Genomic DNA, 21,646 nt, shown 5'->3' with positions numbered 1-21,646 from the left:
TCTCCCGGCTGCCAGAGGGGCTGCGGGAAGGGGGATGATAGGAGGAATATTCCCAGCCCTGTTGCCATGGCTTCCCATCAGGATGCGCTTGCATCATGGCCAGCCTGAGGGGTGCAGGGGTCCCCCCGGGGCTCCGGGCGCGGCTATGGGGTGTCCCCACGGGCCTCAGGGCCGGGCTGTGGGGGTCCCCATGGGGCTCAGGGCCAGGGGCTCCGCAGCACCGCATCCAAGCAGGAGCGCAGGGACAAGCGGGGGGGCTCCGGGCACCGGCGCCAGCGGATGAGCACGTTTTGGAGCTGGTGACGTCTGCTCCGGCATCACCGAGGCAGGAAAACAAGCGGCAGAGCGCGATTCCAGCGCGGGGGAGCCCAGCAGGCTCCGGGGCTCCGCGCCCGCCATGTGCCCCCCGGGCCGGCCGGCGGGGCCGCAGGGGGCCGGGGGGCTCCGCTGAGCCCCAGCCATGGGGCCGTGGCGGTGGCTGCTGCTCTGGTGCTGGCACACGGCGCTGCTCCATGGCCAGCGCCCCCAGGACAGCCCCCCCCGTCCGGCGGGGTGGTCCCCGGCTCCATCACCCCCCTGGGTGCCCACAGCGGAGCCGGGAGCGCCGGGGGACGCCGAGGGCTCGGCGGCGGCTCTGGCGTTCCTGCGGACGGGCGATGCGCAGCGCCTGGCCCGAGCCAACTGCAGCCGGGGGGTCCCGGCGGCGGCCGCGGGTCCCGGTCCCCCGGCGGCGCTGCGAGCTGCGCTCCGTGCCGCCCCCGAGGCGCTGGCCCACGCCGCCAACTTCCTCAACATGCTCTTCCAGACCAACGACATCCGCGAGGCCAGCGTGGCCGAGGACGTGGAGTGGTACCAGGCGCTGGTGCGCAGCCTGGCCGAGGGGCACCCATGGGTGCGCAGGGCGGTGCTGGCCCTCGATGCTCACCCGCTGGCCGCCAAGCCCCGGCTGATGCTGCAGGCTACCAAGGGGGATGGCCAGATCCTGCTCCAGGATGTCTCCGCTGCTGCTCCGAGCCTCGGTAACCTCAGCTGGGACAACGAGTGGTTCAATGCCCTCAAATCCCAGCGGACCCCTGCCCTCCGCAAGCGGGTGCTCAGCAATGACCTGCGCAGCATGGAGACCCCCAAGTGGCAGCGGGGTGACAGCTACGTGGGGGACGCGGGCCATGTGCGGTGGTCCCCTCCGTTCCTCGAGTGCCGGGACGGCCGGTTCCTGCCTGCCTGGGCTATCACGCTCTCCGCTGCTTTCTATGGGCTCAAGCCAGACCTCAGCCCCGAGTTCAAGTAAGTGGTACCCAGAGGGGCTGGGGGGTGTAAAGAGGGTTGGGGGGTGCCCTGTGTGCACCCTGGGGAGTGGGGTTGGAGGCAGCACCTTGGGGTGCAGGCAGGATGCTTTGCTGCACCCTGCCTGCATCCCTGTGCATGTGTATGGGTATTTGCACATCTATAGGCACGGTGTGGACCCTTGTCCCCACTCGGGCTGCCACCCCCCGAATCTCCTACCCTGTCACGGCCACTCTGGGGGGGTCCCTGCTGCACCCCAGCACCCTCTGTGCAAGCACACAATGAGGGACAATGGGGAGGGAGGGGCTCCTGGGTTTAGTCCTGGAGAGGGGACGTGTCCCTGTTTCCAACGGGGATGCTGTGTCCCCCTCAGAGCACTCAGGGGAGAGAGTTGGTCCTGCAGGATGAGGGCTGGCACCAGGGGCCACCCCAGCACCTCCTGTTTCCCAGCCGTTTGCTTTAAAGCCCCTTTTGAGAGGCAGAATCCACAGCCAGGAGCTGCTGCTCCAGCTCCAGTCTCTCCCAGATGCAGCTGCAAGGGGGAACATATCATAGAACTGTAGAACCATGGAATGGGTTGGGTTGAAGGGACCTTAAAGCTCACCCAGCTCCAACCCCTGCCACGGGCAGGGACCCCTTCCACTGGAGCAGCTTTCTCCAAGCCCCTGTGTCCAACCTGGCCTTGAACACTGCCAGGGATGGGGCAGCCACAGCTTCCCTGGGCCACCCAAGCACCCAGCACCCCCGTGGCTGTGTCCTCCCCGGTGCTTGTCCCATTGGTGGAACATGGGGCCCACGCTGGTTGTGGACACGGGGCTGACCCCATCCCTCTGTACAGGGGCGTCGTGCGGGTGGACATCGAGCTGCAGGATGTGGCCATTGATCAGTGTGCCAGTGGGCCGGGCTGGTTCGCAGACACGCACCGTTGTGACCTCAACAGCACCCAGGTACCATCCACCAGCACCCAGCACCCCATCCCCTCACCCAGCAAGGCACCGCTCTGCCGCCATCCCTCCCTCTGACTGAGCTTTATCCCCTCCTGGCCCATCCATCTGCTTCCTTGCGCTGCAGTGGAGGGGTTTATTGTGCAAATCTGCCCTCCCTGTGCCAGCAGCAGCGAGTGACCTGGAGCTCCCTGCCCAGACACCACGGGGATGGGTGGGCACCGGTGGGACAGTCACCCCCAGCCCCGCCGGTGCTGCCCACTGGAGATGCCAAAGCCTGTTTCAGGGCTTGGTGCAACCATCAGCATCCCCAAGCAGCGCAAGCACCGCAGGCACCCGGCTCACTGTGGTCCCCAAGTGGGAAAGGGATCACCAGCTTCTCTTTCCTCTGGAGGGATGGGCTCTGGTGCTGGGAATGTTTCCAGGACACAACAATACCCAGAGAAGCTGCCAGCACAGCCATTGGGGGCAGGATGCGGGCAGGGGGGATTAGGGCAGTGCCGCTGCCGTCATGGCTGGGCAGGATTAGTGCTCTCTGCTGCATTATGTCTCCATTTAGGGTTTAGGGAGGGATTTGAGGGCCAAGCTTTGGCTTTTAATTCTTCAATGTTTAACCACTGGTTCCTCCTGGACAGGGGGAGAGTGGCCTGGGGGCAGGTACCTGTGAGATGGGGGATGCTGGAGCCCCTGGTGCGGGGGGGATGCAGGGATAGGGGGAATGTTTGGGATGTGGGATGAGCCCTTCCATGCACCCCAGCCTGTCTCCTTCAGTGTATCCCGCAGGAGAGCCGCGGCTTCGTCCTCGGGAGGTACCTGTGCCGATGCAAGCCGGGCTTTTATGGAGCCAGTGGAGCAGCCCGTGGTGCCCAGGCAGGTGGGTGCCGTGTCCAGGGGGCCCCATTTCACCCACTGGGACATGGCCACTGCAGTGGGGTCTGGGACTGTGGGGGATTTGGGAAACCCAAGCCCATTCCATAGCAAGGAAAGTGCCTCCAAGTGATGCAGTGATTGTAACCACGAGTAACAAGTGACAGAAGAGGAAACAGCCTCAAGCAGCACCAGGGCAGGTTTAGATGGAGCTGAGGAACAATTCCTGCCCAAAGGGTGCTCAGGCATTGGAACAGGCTGCCCAGGGCAGGGCTGCAGGCACCGTCCCTGCAAGTGTTCACACACCGTGGAGACGAGGCCTCAGTGCCATGGGGCAGTGGTGGCCTTGGCAGTGCTGGGAATGGTTGGACTCAATCTTAAAGGTCTTTTCTAGCCTGGTTGGGTCCTAATTCCATGACCCTATTCCAGGCACAGCGGGGGCAGATGGGGGGTCCCTGTTGGGATGCCGGCCCTGCCGCCAAGGATGCTCCACCTGCGAGGACGATGCTCCCTGCCTGATCCAGGAGGACCGGGCGCTGCGGGCGGCCGTGCTGTCCTGCCAGGCCTGCTGCATGCTGGCCATCTTCCTCAGCATGCTGGTCTCCTACCACTTCCGACGGAGCAAGGCAAGGTGTCCCCATGTCCCAGCCCCTGCCCTGCTCCCATCCCATCCCCAAACCCCGCGGGCTCAAGGGGGGATCTCCCTGCCCTGGCTCCTGGCTGCATCCTCACATCTCTGTTCCTGCAGAGGATCCGGGCATCCGGAATCATCCTCCTGGAGACGATCCTCTTCGGGTCCCTCCTCCTCTACTTCCCAGTGAGTATCCAGCTGGAATAGGACTCGGTTTAAGAGCCTCTGCAGCCTGGTGAGGGTGTGGAGCTGGCCCCAAGCAGGGCATGGGCACAACTCCACCTAATTGTGGATTCGCTGGCACAGCCCCCGGTGGCTCCAATATAAACCTTGGGAAACCAAATCCCTGCTCTCCCGCTGGCTGCGGGAGTTAATCCCTGCCCAAATCCCCTCTCCCTCCCACAAGAGCCGTGGTGGGTGCTGTAGAGCCAAGGGGGAAGGATGGCAGCGGTGAGCACTGACTGCATCCAGCTCTGGGGCAGCAGCACCAAGAGGGACGTGGAGCTGTTGGATGAGTCCAGAGGAGGCCATGGGGATGCTGCGAGGGCTGGAGCAGCTCTGCTCTGGAGCCAGGCTGAGAGAGCTGGGCTGGGGCAGCCTGGAGAAGAGAAGGCTCCTGAAGGGGAGACCTTAGAGCAGCTCCAGTGCCTAAAGGGGCTACAGGAAACCTGGAGAGGGGCTTGGGACAAGGGCCTGTAGGGACAGGCCAAGGGGAATGGCTTGAACCTGCCAGAGGGGAGACTGAGATGAGCTCTTAGGCAGAAGCTCTTCCCTGGGAGGGTGCCGAGGTGCTGGCACAGGGGGTTGAAACTGGATGAGCTCCAAGGTCCCTTCAACCCAAACCATTCCGTGAGTCCCTGGTTTCTGAGTCTTCATCCATCCCCATTCCACCACCAACCCCTCTCTGCCCCCACCTCAGGTGTTCATCCTGTACTTCAAACCCAGCATCTTCCGCTGCATCGTCCTGCGCTGGGTCCGCATGCTCGGCTTCACCATCGTCTACGGCACCATCACCCTCAAGCTGTACAGGTACCGGGATGGGGGGCTGGATGCTTGTGCCCCCCGCAGCGGGGACCCGCTGGGGCTCACCCCTCTGCCCCTCGCAGGGTGCTGAAGGTGTTCCTGTCCCGCACGGCCCAGCGGGTGCCCTATGTGTCGAGCGCGCGGGTGTTGAAGATGCTGGGGCTGATCCTGCTCCTGGTGCTCTGGTTCCTGGCGGCCTGGACCATCGGGATGCTGGAGAACGTGGACAAGAACATCCCGCTGGTGATCCGCACCCAGACTGCCGGCGGGCTCCACTTCTACATCTGCGGCCACGATCACTGGGACTACATGATGGTGATTGGTGAGACCAGCACCCCCCCACCCAGGACCCCATCCCACGAATGCAGCCTTTCCTTGTCTATTTAATGTGCCTGGAGCCTGGAAGCAGGGCTCGGGCACCCGAGCTGCCTCCCATCCTCTCCTCTGAGCATCCCCAGCACTCACCCTGGGGCAGGGTACATCCCTGGTGATGTGCAGGGATACGTCAAGGGATGCTCTGCACCAGAGCCAGCAGATGAACCCGCAGGGCTGGATGTGCCCCGAGGCAGGGAGGTCCCAGTGGGTAGCAGCACCAGCACCCATAAGAACACGCTGACAGTGATGGTGCTGGGAGCTCAGCATCGCTCCCCCTGCTCTGTCCCGCAGCCGAGCTGCTGTTCCTGCTGTGGGGCAGCTTCCTGTGCTTCGCCACGCGCGCCGTGCCCTCCGCCTTCCATGAGCCCCGCTACATGGGCATCGCGCTGCACAACGAGCTCATGGTCTCGGCCGCCTTCCACGTGGTCAGGTAGGACACGGGGCCGTGAGGAGCTGGGAAACGCAATTCCCAGCCCCGGCAATGCCGAGGAACCGGTGGCAAATCCCCTGCCAGGTTCATCATGGTCCCCTCGCTGCACCCGGACTGGACACTGCTGCTCTTCTTCGCTCACACCCACGGCACCGTCACCATGACGCTGGCGCTGCTCTTCATCCCGAAGGTAACGCTCGTCCCAAAGGATCCGGGGAAAGGGGGATCCCAGCGTTTCGGGGCCCCCTGCGTGAGCTCTGCCCTCGTCCCCCGCAGTTCCTGCACACGGGCTCGCCGCTGCGGGAGGAGATCACGGCCGAGGTCTATGAGGACGAGCTGGACATGCGGCGCTCAGGCTCCTGCCTCAACAGCAGCATCGCGTCCGCCTGGAGCGAGCACAGCCTCGACCCCGATGACATTCGGGTGGGTGCCACACTCAGGACCTTCTTTTGACGCTTGCTCTGCAGAGTAAGAGGTGCCTTTTGCAATCTTTCTCCCGATGCAAAGCAGGTGGGGTGGGAAGAACGGGGGGGGTGGAGGGGGCACAGGGTGAATCCACCAAAGGCACGGATGGGGAAACCTCCTGTGTCCCTTGGGATGGAGGGATGGGGACCGGTTTGTGGGTGCAGCCGCAGCCCCATTGGACGCGCTCTCCTCTCCCTGCTCTCTGCCCGCGGCACAGGAGGAGCTGAAGAAGCTCTACAGGCAGCTGGAGGTGCACAGGACGTGGCGGATGGCAGCGCTCAACCCTCACCTCCCCAAGCAGCGCAGCGCCCGCTGCAGCCTGGCCCGCTCCATCGCCCGCCGCGTCACCCAGCTGCCCGAGGCGCTCGCACGCCGCAGCAGCACCCATGGGTCCTCGGCCAAGCAGCTCCTCAAGGCGGGAACCACTGACCTGAGGATGCGGGATGATGGCTCCCGCAGCACTGAGGGGCTCCAGGGGGGTTCGCCCATCCCTGCTCCCCCCCAGGAGCCTGCGCCAGGGAGGAAGATGATGGTGGAGGCGGCCTCGGAGCAATCCGACAGCGAGTCCCTCGATGCTGCTCCGCTCCTGTACAAGTCAGCCAGTGCCCACAACCTGGTGGGGCAGGGGCAGCCCCCCCTGCCCCGTGCACCCCCCTTGCAAAAGTCGCTCAGCGTGGTGGCTGGGGTGCAGGATGAAGCCCTGCTCACCGCCAGCCGCGCTGCATGGGGGAAGCAACACATTGAGCATCCATTCACCCCGGCCTTGGGGCACCCCACGGCACAGGGACCCCCCAAGGAAGCTGGGAAGCCCCAAAGGCCTGATGCTGATGCTGTCCCCAGCCCCGCTGAGGGGTGCTCACAGGATGTGTCCCCCATGGGCGATGGCAGGGTGCAGAAACACGTCACCTACGCGCCCATCAAGAGCATCAGCGTTGATGGCTCCCATCACCCAGGGCGGGTGCGGATGGTGGTGGTGAGGAGAACCCCACCACTGCCCCCTGTGCGCTGCCAGAGCCTGGGGCAGCGTGGGCCAGCGGCCGGGGACAGCCTGGGGACAGCAGAGCCACCCGTGGAACCCCCGGCACGGGTGGGAGAGCCAGAGGGAAGAGCAGCAGGGATGGAGGAGGAAGATGCAGGGTGCACATCGCCCACAGCATCCATCCCGGCACAGGTCTGTCCCTGGGAGCTGGTCCAGGAGGAGATCCTGAGCCGGAGGCAAAGAGCCACCCAAGCAACAGGGTCGGGGACCACCGGTGACACAGCAGCTGCCACCACCAGCATCAAACCATCCGCCCAGAAGACGTCCCTCTGGAGCCTGGGCCTGGCCATCAAAGCCTTCAACAGATCCAGAGGGAAAAGCAGCCTGAAGGGGAAGAGGGAGGGCGAGGGGAGCCTCAGGAAGAGGGGCCATGAGCAGGAGGAGGGCAGCAGGAGGGAGAGGCCAAGCCCAGCAGAGACATCGGCCGTGTGCCCCGCAGGGACCGCAGGCTCTGAGCAGGTCTTTTGCCAGCACAACAACAATGCCAGGGCCGCTGCGGGCGATGGAGAGGAGCCGGGTGAGGAGCACGGTGCTCCCCTGGGGGATGCGGATGCAGTGCACAAGGTCCCACCAAGCTCTGGTCCCAAAGAAGGAGCTGAGCATCCCCATGAGGCCCCGGTGGTGGCGGCACAGCGAGGGGATGAGGCTCCCGTGGTGCAGCTGGGGAATGATGCTCCTGCGGCCACACCAAAGGAAGGGCTCAAAGGGACCAGCGGGTCCATCCCCTCCCAGGACCAGGCAGAGGTGGAGCAGCCACGGGCAGGACCCATCACAAGCAGCTCCCACCCATCCATCAGTGATGGGCAGAGAGCGGCTGCTGAGGAGCCGGAGGCTGAGATTTGTCCCCAAAGAGCCCTGGATGTCCCAGCAGGAACCATGTGCAAGGAGGAGGTGGCTTCCCGGGAAGACAGCGGGGTCCCACCAGGCAAGGTGCTGGAGAAGGGCAGCAGCCACCCTGAGCCCCTTGGTCCCAGGGACATTGGGAAGGGCCCTGCAAGGAGCCGGAGCAAGGAGATGGCCCCGGCGGGCAGGCAGGCACAGGTCTGTCCTAGGGACACCCAGGCTGATTCCAGCATCAAAACAGGGATCTGCCCCTGGGAGGAGAGCAGGGGGGACCTTCAGCACCCCAGGGAAGAGCTGGGCATGGAGAAACCATCAGCAAACCCCTCAGAGCTGCTGGAGGGGCCTCTGGAGGGCAGGAGGGCCCAGGTTTGCCCATGGGAGACCCTGCAACAGGGGAGGACCACGAGAGCAGAAACCAGCCCCTGGGACATGGAGGGGGCTGAGCCAGAGCAAGAGGGGCAGGAAGCAGAGAGGAGATGGGTGGGCAAGTGGGGCAAGAGCAGCAGGTCAGGGTCCCTGGGGTTGGTGGGAGCTCCAAAGCCACCCAAACCTGCTCCCAGCAGCTCCGAGCTGCCAGAAGGGATCCCAAAGAGCGCTCGGGCTTCAGTTTGTCCCTGGGAAGCGACGGGAGCTGATGGGGATGCAGAAGGAATTCACCCTTGGGAAGGAGGAGCAGCCGTATCCAGTGCAGGGAAAGCAGGGGATGGTGACACTTCCCAAGGGGAAAACGGGATTTCCCCACAGGCAGCAGCCCCAGAGGGCACGGGAGGGATGGGTTTGGCTGCAGACAAGGGGAGCATCCAGCAGGGATGTCTCTATCCCGGGGAAGGTGCGGAGCAGCGCAGCACCGGGCTCAGAGGGCACCCAGCTCTGCCCAAAGCCGCATCCAAGCAAGCAGGAGCCATCGGCAGCAGCAAGGCCAACGTTTGTCCGTGGGAAGTGGAGGCTGAGCCGCTTGCCAAGACAGAAATCTGCCCTTGGGAAGAGCCTGAAGCTCCATCGGGGAAGGACAGAGCAAGCCAGGACACGCGTGGCACTTCCAACGGGGAAAACAAACCGGCAGCCAGAGGACTGGAGGGCATCAAACCAAAGCTGGCAGAGGTGGGCGGCCGTCAACCGGAGCACAGGAACAGCAGGAGCTTCACAGATCTCGTTAGGAAAAGCAGGGAGAGCTCAAGAGCCAAATCCAAGAAATCCCAGAGCGCGGAGAGCATCAAGGAGGAAGTTTGTCCATGGGAGAGCCTGGACATGGAGCAGCCCATGGAGCGTCCCCATGCCAGGAGCCCAGCGCTGCCCAGAGCACCGCCAAGAGCATCCCAGAGCGGGGAGAGCCTGAAGGCAGAGGTGTGTCCTTGGGAGGCTCCAGGGGCTCAATCCATGGATAGAGCAGAGATCTGCCCCTGGGAGGGGGCTGCAGCTCCATCGGGTAAAGAGGGATCAAGGCAGGACAAGGATGCTCTGTCCATAGGGAGAAAGAGCCCCTTGACAAGGGAAGGTGCCTTTAAAGTGACTGGGCATCGCATGCCTGCAGAGGAGAAAGCAAGCGTGGAGAGCCTGAAGGCAGAGGTGTGTCCTTGGGATGCTCCAGAGGCTCAATCCATGGATAGAGGAGAGATCTGCCCCTGGGAGGGGGCTGCAGCTCCCTCCCAGCAGCTCAAGCAGGGCCCTAGGGGGGTACCCAAGGGGGACAAGCACATCACGCGCCAGGCAGCGCTGGGCAGCCCAGGGAGAGCCCTGGAGAGGGGCAGCAGCAAGCGAGAGGCTGCGTGTCCATGGGAGAGCCTGGACATGGAGCAGCCCATGGAGCATCCCCGTGCCAGGAGCCCAACACTGCCCAGAGCACCGCCAAGAGCATCCCAGAGTGGGGAGAGCCTGAAGGCAGAGGTGTGTCCTTGGGATGCTCCAGGGGCTCAATCCATGGATACAGCAGAGATCTGCCCCTGGGAGGAGGCTGCAGCTCCATCAGGTACAGGGGAATCAAGGCAGGACAAGGATGCTCTGTCCATAGGGAGAAAGAGCCCCTCTACAATTGAAGGTGCCTTCAAAGGGATTGGGCATCGCACGCCTGCAGAGGAGAAAGCAAGTGTGGAGAGCCTGAAGGCAGAGGTGTGTCCTTGGGATGCTCCAGGGGCTCAATCCATGGATACAGCAGAGATCTGCCCCTGGGAGGAGGCTGCAGCTCCATCAGGTACAGGGGAATCAAGGCAGGACAAGGATGCTCTGTCCATAGGGAGAAAGAGCCCCTTTACAAGTGAAGGTGTCTGCAGAGAGACAGGACACAGCACGCCTGCAAAGGAGAAAGCAAATCTCGACCGTGAGTCCATCTGTCCCTGGGAGAGCCTGGACACGGAGGAGCAGTCCCTGAGAACTGCAACAGGGAAAGAGCCATCCAAGAAGTCTGACAGCATGGAGAGCAGGAAAGCTGAGATTTGCCCCTGGGAAGCAGCAGAGCCCAGTGGCTCAGAGAAGGAAATCCCACAGGGAGCTGATGGAGCATCCTCCCCTGGGAGGGGAGAGTCAAAGCCGGTGCTGGGAGCCAGCACCGCATCTCCACCAGCCCCGAGGAACAAACCCAAAGGCAGACCTGGCAGCGAGGCCAAGCACAAGCCCCTGAGTCGCATCCAGCCCCTGCGGGGCCCTGGGGCAGAGCTGCTGCCCTGGGGAGTGGGTACAGCCCCGGGGGCAGGCAGCAGCCCCAGCCCAGCTGAGGTTTGTCCTTGGGAAGCAGAAGAGGCTCCACCAGCAGATGACAAGACCAGCACAGACAGGAAGAAAACCTCAGAGGTGTGCCCATGGGAGGTGGAGAGTGCGGATGCCACCCAGAGTGGAACCAAAGCTGATGTCTGCCCTTGGGACCATGAGTAGCTCCCTTCGGCCGGGGCCATCAGCTGGGTGCAGACATGGTTTTCATGAACAGAAGGTCTTGAGCTGAAGGCGGATGCCCAATGGCACAGGCCAAGCAGGGAAAGAAGTGTCCAGCAAAGCCAATGGCATGGCCACGCTTCCAGCGGTCTCTGGTGGTGGCCTTGGGGACCAGCACAGTGAGGGGACAATGACCATCTCCTGCCTTCATCAAGCTCTCCAGATGGGTGCAGGCACCACCAACCATTTGCCCACAGGTAGGTGGCCCATTGCAGGGTCCCTGTGGTCCAAGCAGGCACCTGAATATGTTAAAATACATAGGGAAAAGTCAAACCATGGGAGGAAGATGATGCAGCAGGGGAGGAAAGCAGCATCCCCCTGTGAAGGTTTTGGCTCTCTCTCTGAATCCACACAAGGCTCAGGACTCTTCCTGCTGTTCCTTTGTCGCTTGGTTGCACTCTCCCTAGAAAGGGATGCTGGTGTCATGTGCTGTCGGTGGTCTTCAGTGCTGAGTGTTCCACAATGATCCAATGGTGTAAGTAAGTGTACATACAGAAAATAAAACATTATCTACAGAGCACACGCTTCAGTGGCTGATTTATGGGGTGTGGCAAGATACTGAACATGCTCAAGAAAGAGGTACAGCAGAAAGCAGCGAGGCTGGAAAGGAAATCCAGAAACAGAACTGGGTGAGTTGCAGAGGTCTGAATAATGGCAAAGCTGATGGGGAGCCACACACAGCCAGACTGGAAGGAAAGGCCTTTCTCCCTGGAAAAACACAGCTACTCCACCAGAAAACTCACTCTTCTCATCCAGAGCCAAAGAACCTGGTCTGTAGGTCCTGGTTGAGGAGCCACATCCATACCTGCTCGTGAGCTGCCCAGACACCAAGCAGGCAGCTCATCCGGGTTTATTTTAGCTCCCAGCCCAGCTCCCATATGCTGGAGCACTGAATCTCTCCACAGCTCATGAATGAAGTGTAGGCAGAAGGCTCAATACAGTAGGTTCTTTCAGGAAAGGCAGACAGATTGTGACACCCCTCTGACTTCCCAAAAAGATGAAAGGGATTCCATTGCTGGCTCCTCTCCTAACAGAGCATAGGGATGATACTCTGCCCTTTTGAAAGGACACAGAAACACTGAACAACTCTGGAAGCAGCAGGAGCCATAACTCTTTCAAACAGCACGCTCTGTACAATCTCTTCCAAGGAAGAAGGAAACAATGCTCTTAACTCAGAAGCTCTGGAAAATGGCTGAGTTAAAAAGCAAGCCAAGGCTGAAAAAGAAAATGCGTTGTCATCTGATAACCAGTGAGTATTTTGCTCTGTGACTGGAAGTAAATGGAACTCACCTGAGCAAAGCAGAGCAAGAACAGATCAGCAGACTCACTGCCTTGCTCTCAGCCACGGAAAAAGGAAACCTGTGGGTACACATTTTCCCAACCCACTCAGCCTGCAAAACCAGGGCCCTAATGGGAATGTCATCGTGTCCACAGGATGGTGCCAACCACTCGCTACCACCACCCCACTGCTGAATTCAGAAGCATCTCTAACTAATGCTCCAAAACTCAATCAGCAAAGAAATAGGCTCTTTCAAGAAGGCAAAAGACTTTATTATGAGTGCTGTGCTGCAGCCCCTCTGGGAAGCTGGGCCCTTCACAAGCATTCACTCAGCACAACTCCAACTGCAGCACGCACCCAGGAGAGCATGATTTCAAGTGTGCTTGCCTGTTCTTCCCTGTTTTCTGGCTGGGAATTAGTACAGAGAGGATGGGAAAAGAAAGTGCTGACACCTACTGCAAGTTTGAATGAAAGGCCAGCATGTCTATGACACTTCCCATGGCAGAGCAAGTATCCTATGTCTGAACAGAGTGCTGCTGCCAAGGGCTCCTCTCACAGGGCAAGCTGATGACAGGGTTAGCCTCAAGAGCACTTCTGAAGAGAACAGACTTCTTGTCTTCACAGAAACACAGAGAGGGTTAAGCTGCAGCACACTAAGTCTACCTGGATGGAGTAAAGCTCTTCTCAGAGCTCATCTGAATCCCCCTGCCAAGCCCCTCTTGTTCTTTAAAGACAAATTGTTAGGGAGCAGAGTCCATTTCTGGAGCTGCTTGCTTGGTTGACTGCTCACTGGAAAGGCACGGCCATATCCAAGCTGTTACCTCCACAGCCATTCTCCACTTCTTCTCCCCTGGGTCGCTTGCACAGGCCGTCTCTGTACAGGCTCTGGAGCTCCCTACTTCATTTCTTCGTACTCTTGTGAGGGATCCAAGGTCGGGCCAGGAATCAGCACCGTCTGAAAAAGCAAGGAGCAAAATCAGCATGACACAGAGCAGCTCTGAACTGCTGCAACCAGAATTCCTCATGTTATAGTGCATGCAAAGGGGTGAGCAGCAGGTCCTGGCAAGGCAAAGGCCTCGCACACAGGAGATGACCAGATGGCAGCAGCATGGTGGAAGGACACAGGGGGAACGGGATGATATGCCTTCTACCACAGGATAGTTCTCACCTCCTTCCCCTCTGGAACCCGTTTTTAGTTAACACAGGAAGACAGAGCATGGGTTTGCCAGGCTGCGTGCAGGGAGCAGTAACCCTCTGAACTATCACATACACGACAAATGCCCTCAGCCTCCTATTAGAGCTTCCAAGTGCTAGAGGTTGATAATGCCACATTAATAAACAGGTCTGCTTGCAGATTAATCCACCACCTTCCTGTTAGAGGAAACTCGGCTTTGGTTTTATCCAGAATTATCCAAGGACCACGCTGGTGCCTTTTCCTGCTGCCATTACCTTCACAATGGGGTCCTTTGGAGGAGCCCACTTGGGAACGATCTTGCCATGCATCCTCCACGTGCCGTACGGGTTCACCAAGTACTTCTCAAACACAACATACTCCAGAACATCCTTGGGCACCTGCTCCCCACCATACATCAGCCTCCCAAAGCGGTCATAGATGGCCAGAATCTGTAAAATGAGCCAAGAAACATTATGTCAGGTTGGCAGGAGGTTGGAGTCAGTTGGGAAACACAAGGAGCACAAGGGGATGTACCTGCCGTGTGTGCATCCGCACCGTCACCTGCCCGTACAGGTTGCCTCGGTTCACAATGCTCTCACATCGAACATGAACCACCCTTGGGGGCTCCAGTGACTCCACAAACTTCCACCGGATGGTTTTGTACCTGTTCCCACGGACCATCTCCTACAGGGAAAAAAAATAAGCACCAACTTAATTAGGATGTAAATTGAATCACAGAATCACAGCCTGGCTTGGGCGGGAAGTGACCTTAAAGCGAGTTCCAACCCCCTGCCATGGGCAGGGACCCCTTCCACTAGAGCAGCTTGCTCCAAGCCCCTGTGTCCAACCTGGCCTTGAGCACTGCCAGGGATGGGGCAGCCACAGCTTCTCTGGGCACCCTGGGCCAGCGCCTCAGCACCCTCAAACTAAGGAACTTCTTCCTTCTATCTAACCTAAATCCCCCCTGTTTAAGTTTGATCTCCACTGCTGAAGTTTGAAATAACAACCATAGTACTATATACAATGAAGTATTTATTCATTAGCTCACATTGTGCTTTCCCTCCCAGCTCTGTCTCTACTGTATCCAGAACAAAATGAGACAGATGGTCAGGTTCAAAGCCTTAAAGACCATGGAAGAGATGAAGGACAAGCTGCATCCACAGAAACGCTTACCGGGTAGCAGCGCTCTGTCACCAGGGAGTGAAGTTTCTGCTTGTTAAAACTGCAAGTGAAACACACCCAGTTACTTGAATACACTGATTGTGAAGAGGCTTATTCAGCTTCCTGCTTTCCCAGAAAACTCAGCCTACCGGAAAAACAGAAAAAGCAAACTCCCCAGCTGCAAACTCGGCGAAAATCAGGATCCATCAGCACTTCATATCCCAACAATTCCCTGCAGTGCGATCCTGAAGAGCACCACGCACGCTCTCATCTGCTGGTGACACTCGAGGTGCAACAGCTCATCTCTCCTGCAGGGCAGGTGGAGGGATTTCCTGCAACCTGCTTTTCCTTATCAAAATGAGCGGGTCCTGCCCAAATTCCCAACACTCTCCTCCTCACAGAGATGGGGGCAGGAAAAGATAAAGTACTTGTTGCAGAGGAGGTACAAGGATTAGAAAGACAAGGAGCAAAAGCAGAGTATATTTGCAAAGAGCAGCAGGTTCTAGTTGCATCAGTCAGAGAAGGGGTCTTACTTTGCCAGGCAATTGTGAGCTTCAATAAATATCTCCTGTGCCTTCTCTGGGAAGGTTTTAGTGCTGAAATCCAGATCATGATCTTTTATCTTCCGCAGACTGAAAAGATAAGAAAAGCTTTACAGTAAGGAAAGAACAACTTGGAACTGTCTTGCATGTTTCAGATGATAACACTCTTAATCAGTTCAAGCCCAGCTTCTACCAGGGAGCAACTGAGAACTGGAGACTCCCCGCTAAGCCATAACCTCTGCATGCTTGCAAAACACACATATAGGGCTGCAAACCCAAAGGATGCTCAAGCAAGTTGGGGCTGTTCAGCTTGGAGAAGGCTGCATGGAGACCTCATAGCAGCCTTCCAGTGTCTGAAGGGGTCCTACAAGGATGCTGGGGATGGACTATTCATTAGGGACTGTAGTGACAGGACAAGGGGCAACGGGTTAAAACTTAAACAGGGGAAGTTTAGATTGGATATAAGGAAGAAGCGCTCTACTGTAAGGGTGCTGTGGCACTGGAATGGGTTGCCCAGGGAGGTTGTGAATGCTCCATCCCTGGTGGTGTTCAAGGCCAGGTTGAACAGAGCCTTGGGTGCCATGGTTTAGTGTGAGGTGTCCCTGCCCATGGCAGGGGGGCTGGAACTGGATGATCTTAAGGTCTTTTCCAATCCCAACTATTCTATGAGTCTATGAAAATGAGTGCACATGATACCCATCCACGCCAGGAAAGGAGCCTTGTGTTCATTCTCACACCAGGGACTCCTGGTTAAGTGGTACCACAGCGACAACGGAAGAATAGGGTGGAGAACAACCCCCACCATCTCACCCCGCAAGACAAAACCAAGCAAAACGTCTGCACCACAGACTGATTAAAAAGGAGGCACGTACGCGAGCTGGGAGGCAGCAGTCTGCTTCAGCTTCTGCATCTTTTGCACCACCCCATCTTTGGATAGGGCCGTCAGGCGGGCATCACCCTCAGGAGGGACGTAGGGGTCTATAATATCAGCTGCAGGAGAGAAGAAAGGTCAGGAGGAGGCTGGAAGACAGGAAAATGAACGTTAACAAAGGGGCAGCATCCCGGCTACCGGGAGCTGGGATTCCACCCTGATAACATGTTAGTAACAGAAAATACGAGCATGCAGAGAGTTTCTAGTCTAAGCTTGTCAGCAGTGACAGACGCCTGCTCTCTGCCCTCCTCTTCCATACAACATAGGCGGGTAAGACACATCCAGCAGGGCCAAGAGCCCAGCACACTTCTGAGGTGAAGGGCAGGTGCCTCCCTTCACCGGGAGCCAGAGTGCGCTGTTCAGTCTATTGCGGACACTGTCACCACGGTCACTCTGCTCAGACTCATTGCTCCACGCCGCTGCTGGGCATTAGCTAAGGGGAGACCAAAGCAGAGGATCTACCACCTGTGGAAGCCATGTAGAACGTCCGCTCCACGCGGTCCTCAGGAATTGTTGCCACCAAAGCCCGGAGTCTCTTCTCCTTCTCCTCAGGGGTCAGCTCCCTGGCCCATTCAGGCACAGAATGCTTCTTCTTCTTCGTTCTCACAGGGACAACGAGACCGCCCGGAGCCGCTCCGGCAGCACGGAGCACGGAGCCCGCAGCCTGAGAGACACCACAGAGCCACGGAGTGAGCCCAGGAGCGCAGAAACACCCCCAGCACCGCCATTTGTTCCCCTTCTTGTTCCCTTGTCTCCCTGACAAGGACCAGATGGAAAACACCCAGCGCTGCCGCTTGGAGCCCGCCCTGTCCCACGGCCCTGCACGTACCCTTGTACTTAACGCCCCACATCCCTTCTCCCGCGGGTCCTCACTCTTCCCACAGCCCATTCCCATTCCCATTCTAATTCACATTCCCAAGTGTGTCGTCCCCCCTCCCCAGCTCCGCGCACCCTCAGGCCCAGCCAGCCTAGGCCCGCCTTCATGGCGGCCGCCATCTTCCCGCCGCGTAGCACGCCGGGACGTATGCGTGCCCAAGGGGGCGTGGCCAATGGGTGGCCGCGCGCGGGGCGGGGCGGGGCCGGCGGGAGCCCGCGCTGCGGCGGCGAGTGGAAAATTCCATCGGCTGCGGGGGAGGGGGGGACGCGGGGGAGGCTCCGCCCATGAGCGCAGCGCGGGGGGGGACGACTCTGAGCTGGGGGGTGCAGCGCGGGCTTGGGGGCCTTGCCTCGTGCTCCGGGTGCACAGGGAAAGGGGGTGCGGAGAGAATGGGACCCCCAGTGCGGGACCCCCGGTGCAGGGGGAGTGGGAGGTGCGGGAGCCCGCAGGAGCCGGTGCCCGGTGCTCGCAGGATGCAGCAGCTCCCAGGGGTGCGGGACACGGGTCCCCCATGGGATGCTGCACCTCGGGGGGATGCAGCACCGACACCCTCAATGAATCCCGGCTTCTCCCAACGCCCCTTCCCTTGGAATTCCAGCTCGGGGCCACCCCGCTGTGCTCAGCAGCAGGACACGGCTCTGGTCCATGGCGCAGCCCCAAAGGCGCCGCATCCCTGGGGGTGTGAGCCCCGCGGGGCCCGAACAGCCTGGCCCTGCTCCCAGTTGGCGTTGGGGAATGTTGATCTTGGCTCCCCGGGAAGCGTTGCTCCATCGGACAGCTGGTTAATGTGTAGTGACGGCTGCGCTGTGCCCGAGACCGTTGACCCTGGCCCACGTTGTTATCTCTGCCGGCGGGAGCGGCCCTGCAGGGCGAAACGGGGGGCACCGGGGGGCACTGGGCACCGCAGGGTGCGGGGATCGCATCTGCATCCCTGCAGCGGCTCCCAAAGGCTGGCATGGTGCTTGTGGGGGCTCAAATGCAGGAGAGGGGCAATGCTCCCCGCAGGCAGGAAAACCGGAGCCAGTTTCTCCTCTGGAAAACAGGGATCAAGCCATAGGGTTGTGGATCCTGTCCCAGAGCAGCCAGGGCTGAGTCAACCGGCCCCACGGCCCCAGCGCTTTCCCACACCTCCGGACTTGTGGGGCTGGATTTTTCCAGCCCATCCGGCTTTCCCAGCTGCCGAGCTGCCCTGTGATGCCATCTCAGCCGGTTTTACCACCCTGAGCAGCCGTTCCAGCGCTCTGGAACCCCCCTGGGGCCACATCCTTGCTGTGGCCATTGCTGGGGAACACAGCCCAGGAGCATCCCTACCTGCTGTGGTCCGGACTAGGGCAGCAGGCAGGGATGCTCCCAGCAGATTTGGCCTCTGGAGATGCCACTTGATGGTGCCCCCCAGCCCATGTGTGACCTTGCTCTTGCAAAACCACCATGCAAGGATTCACCCCATCAGAGTTCAGGACCAGGGCTGGGATTTGGAGCACCAGCACAAGGTGATGATGCATTTCCCTCCATCCTTGTGCAACCCGCCCCAGGCACAACAGGAGGGTGACGGTCAGACCCGCACGCACGAGGGGAGGAAGCCATGCACAATCCCTCCCAACCCAGGCCCCAGGAGCCACTTTGCAGCTTCCAGGCTGTTGTCCCCATAGTCCCAAATACCAGAGATTCCTGCCCTAAGCCTCCAGCCCAGACCTGCAAGGCAGGATTAGCCGGTGCCCTCCGGCTGCTCCCACTCTCAGCAGGGACCACACAAAAGAAAAGCCTCTCTTGGGATCTTTTCCTTTTCTTCCCCTTTCCCCCCCTTGTTTTCCTGCATTGACAGCAGTTGGTGGCTGCAGAGGCTCTGGGCTAATTACAGCTCCTGGCTTCCACCCCATCCATTTGTCCCAGGCACTCCCTTCCCCAGTCTGGCGCTGCAGGAGAACCCGGTTTGGTTGGGACACGGCGGAGGAGGCGGCTTCCCCCCAGCTCTCTCAGCGGAGGTTCTCTCTTTCTTCCTTTCTTTCTTTCTGGATCCTCGCTGACAGCAGCATCCGTCATCCAACAACGTCCCCTGCACGGACCAGCAGCCGCAGATGGCACCGGGAGCCCTGCGGCCACCAAGCCCTCTCGCTGTCCCCAGCGTGACGAGGGCACCCAGTGACCTGCGTGGCCATCGGGGACAGGAATTAAAGCTCAGAGGAGACAATCCCCGCGGTGCCCGGCAGCTCTGCTCCAGGAATAGGTTTATCCTGCCCCTGACCTTGTGCCTGCTCAGCCCCAGACGTGGCTCTGCCCAGGCAGGGTCAACGGTGGCCACGAGCTGTGCCAGGGCATTGGAAGCGGGGGCAAGGTGGGAGGAGAGGGGCTTTTAGCTCCGGGAAGGTCTCTTGGCATGGCTGTGGTGTTGGCTGGGCATCTCCCCACTGGCCTCAGGGCATCCACAGCACATCCAGGTTGAGTCCTCCTCCATCCAAACCACGGGATCACCACTCCAGCCCTTCCCTCGCCGCGCCAGAGATGAGACTTTCTCCTCATCACCGCACTGGCATCACAGCCTGGGGCTCTACCACCACCAAAACTGCCCCCAGCACCACATCCACGCTCTGCCCATGTCCCCTGGGGCTCTGCACCGCACCAGGCTGCTGGGAGGGGATGGTGGCAGCTTCCCAAACCCCCCTGCTGCGATCCCAGCTGTTTCCTTGTCTCCCTTCCCCTCCTCGGGGCTCTGCAGCACAATGGGGCCCTGCTGAAGCCCCAGATGAACCCAGGCCCCTTGGTTTTCCTAACAACGTGCTGAGAGCTGTCTGTACTTTCCCCATGCACCCCAGTTCGTGCCACCGGCTCCTCCGTGTCCCAGCAGATCCCTCTCGCTCCGCGGTAACTGGCATTTTGCACAGTGAGCACTGCTTTTAGCAAAGCGAAATCCCTTTGGGGACTGGGGAGAAAAAGAAAAGGAGGAATTGCATTTCTAGTGGTGGAAAGCAATGAATGGTTTCCTGCTGCTGCTTCCGTCTTAAAATGAGGGAGGTTGTGGCACCCACAAAGACGCAGCATTGTTCCCCTCGGGGTGCTGAGCCTTAAATCAGGTCTGGCTGTGGGCAAAGCCACCAGCGCAGGCTCCTCTCTTCCAAAGGAATTCCATTTTCCGCCTCTTTTTTTTTTTCCCATATAAAGCCTTTATTAAGAATCTTTTAAACTTCCTGCTGGTGTTTGTCAGGAGCCCAAAGAGCCATCCAACATCACCCGCTTGGGCCATTTATTACCCTGTAACCGCTGCATTGTGTGCAGAGCTTTTGAAGAGGGATTCCTCACATAGCATCCTCCACAAGCCCCAGCGATGCTCCACCACCCTGCAGACCCCGAGGGGCTGCGGTACCCAGGGGCTGCTTGGCCACGGGAAACAGCGCCTCAGCACCCTCCCAGGGAAGAGCTTCTGCCTAAGAGCTCATCTCAGTCTCCCCTCTGGCAGGTTCAAGCCATTCCCCTTGGCCTGTCCCTACAGGCCCTTGTCCCAAGCCCCTCTCCAGGTTTCCTGCAGCCCCTTTAGGCACTGGAGCTGCTCTCAGGTCTCCCCTTCAGGAGCCTTCTCTTCTCCAGCTGCACAAACTCTGAGGTTTAAGCCGATCCCATGATTTCCTGGCGCTGGAGGTTGGTGACAGTTGCACCCGCCCACCTCCATGAGCCTTATCTGGACCTGGCAGCACCCAGACAGAACGGGACCGGTGTCCTCCAGGTACAAGGGGCAAGTGCTGCACGATGGTGTGATGAGCACCCCCTCGATGCATCTCCCAGCACCATCTGCCCCAGGGGCACCATGCAAGACCCACTGGTACCACCGTACCAGGAGCCCCGTTAACGGGATGCCCCGTTCCAAGCCCCCCGGGGCAGCTACGCAAGGAGCTCCCGCTACGAACCGTTCCGCGCCTCCTGCTCCCTGTCCCTACACAACAGCAACGGGAACGCAACGGGAAGGCAGCCGGGGCGCTGCGCATGCGCACTACCCCTCGCACCGCTTACGCAACGCGCTCGCTCTGTACGTGCGCGGCCGCGCACGCGCTGTTCCTTCCTCCTCCTTCCTCCTCTCCCCACCTCCCTCCCGGCCGCCTCGTGCCGGGAGCGCGCGCGCGCCCCCGCCCCTCCCTCCTCCTCCTCCTCCTCCTCCCGCCGCCGCCGCCGCCCGTTCTCGGTCCCGCCGTGCCGGTGCGGGGCCGTCGCCGCCGCCCGTTCCCGGTCCCGCTGTGCCGGTGCGGGGCCGCCGCGTCCCCCTCAGGAAGCTTTCCCGCTCCGCCTCTCCCCGCCGCCCCGCCGCGGGGGGGCGCAGCCCCGTAACCCTCCCTTTCCCCCCCTCCCCTCCCCTTCCCCCGTTCTTCCCCCGCCATGCCGGAGAAGCGTCCCTTCGAGCGGCTGCCCGCCGACGTGTCCCCCCTCAACTATGGACTCTGCCTCAAGCCCGACCTCATCGACTTCACCTTCGAGGGCAAGCTGGAGGCCGCCGTGCAGGTAGGGCCGCGCTCCGGCCCCTCCTCATCCTCCGCCGCCGCTGAGGGGACCCGTGCCCTCAGCCCGCCCTTCCCGCCGCCGGGCCCGGCTCCCCGTTCACTCCTTCCCTCCCTCCCGCCGCCAAGGCCCGATCTCCCCTTTCCCATTCCCCTCCTCACCGCCCGGGCCCTTGGGGCTCCCCTCCCGGTCCCGTCAGCCCGCCAGGGCCCGGCCCTCGGCGCGGCGGAGCCAGCCGGGCAGGTGCAAGGAGGCCGCTTGGGGCTCCCCCCCCCCCGGCGGTGCCCGCCCTCCCGGCCCATTCAGCCCATACATATACACGTACATAGACCCCCACAGCCCGGGGCCTGGCGCGGGCGCCCCGCCCTGCCCCCGGCAGC

At 60.6% G+C, this 21,646-nt stretch overlaps 3 protein-coding genes across 3 annotated transcripts in view; 2 read left to right on the top strand and 1 right to left on the bottom strand.

The window, feature by feature from the left end:
• Positions 1 to 460: 460 nt before the first annotated feature.
• On the top strand, positions 461 to 10,766 carry GPR179 (G protein-coupled receptor 179; the record flags this gene model as incomplete). Its single annotated transcript, XM_080633488.1, has 12 exons — positions 461 to 1,284; positions 2,123 to 2,231; positions 3,000 to 3,102; positions 3,525 to 3,721; positions 3,844 to 3,912; positions 4,646 to 4,755; positions 4,833 to 5,071; positions 5,416 to 5,554; positions 5,639 to 5,744; positions 5,831 to 5,977; positions 6,237 to 9,269; positions 9,492 to 10,766. 12 exons carry the CDS (start codon positions 461 to 463, stop codon positions 10,764 to 10,766), a joined length of 6,351 nt encoding a protein of 2,116 aa, XP_080489614.1.
• A 1,570-nt stretch (positions 10,767 to 12,336) lies between these two features.
• MRPL45 (mitochondrial ribosomal protein L45) lies at positions 12,337 to 16,922 on the bottom strand. The gene is made up of 8 exons (XM_080633521.1): positions 16,862 to 16,922; positions 16,376 to 16,574; positions 15,852 to 15,969; positions 14,971 to 15,069; positions 14,450 to 14,498; positions 13,811 to 13,960; positions 13,552 to 13,725; positions 12,337 to 13,057 (listed from the first exon to the last, which is right to left on the bottom strand). Exons 1-8 carry the CDS (start codon positions 16,904 to 16,906, stop codon positions 12,998 to 13,000), a joined length of 894 nt encoding a protein of 297 aa, XP_080489647.1. The 5' UTR covers positions 16,907 to 16,922; the 3' UTR covers positions 12,337 to 12,997.
• Positions 16,923 to 21,018: 4,096 nt separating this feature from the next.
• Positions 21,019 to 21,646, top strand: part of NPEPPS (aminopeptidase puromycin sensitive) — a 33,204-nt gene continuing 32,576 nt past the window's right edge. The window contains exon 1 of the mRNA XM_080633657.1: positions 21,019 to 21,269. Coding sequence (XP_080489783.1) covers positions 21,147 to 21,269 — 123 coding nt within the window. The 5' untranslated portion in view covers positions 21,019 to 21,146. The remainder of the gene's footprint in view (positions 21,270 to 21,646) is intronic.

The sequence above is a fragment of the Psittacula echo genome, assembly GCF_963264785.1.
Source record: "Psittacula echo genome assembly, chromosome: 23".
NCBI lineage: Eukaryota > Metazoa > Chordata > Aves > Psittaciformes > Psittacidae > Psittacula > Psittacula echo.
Note: the sequence above shows the minus strand (reverse complement) of the source record. Positions and strands in the feature narration are given on the sequence as shown.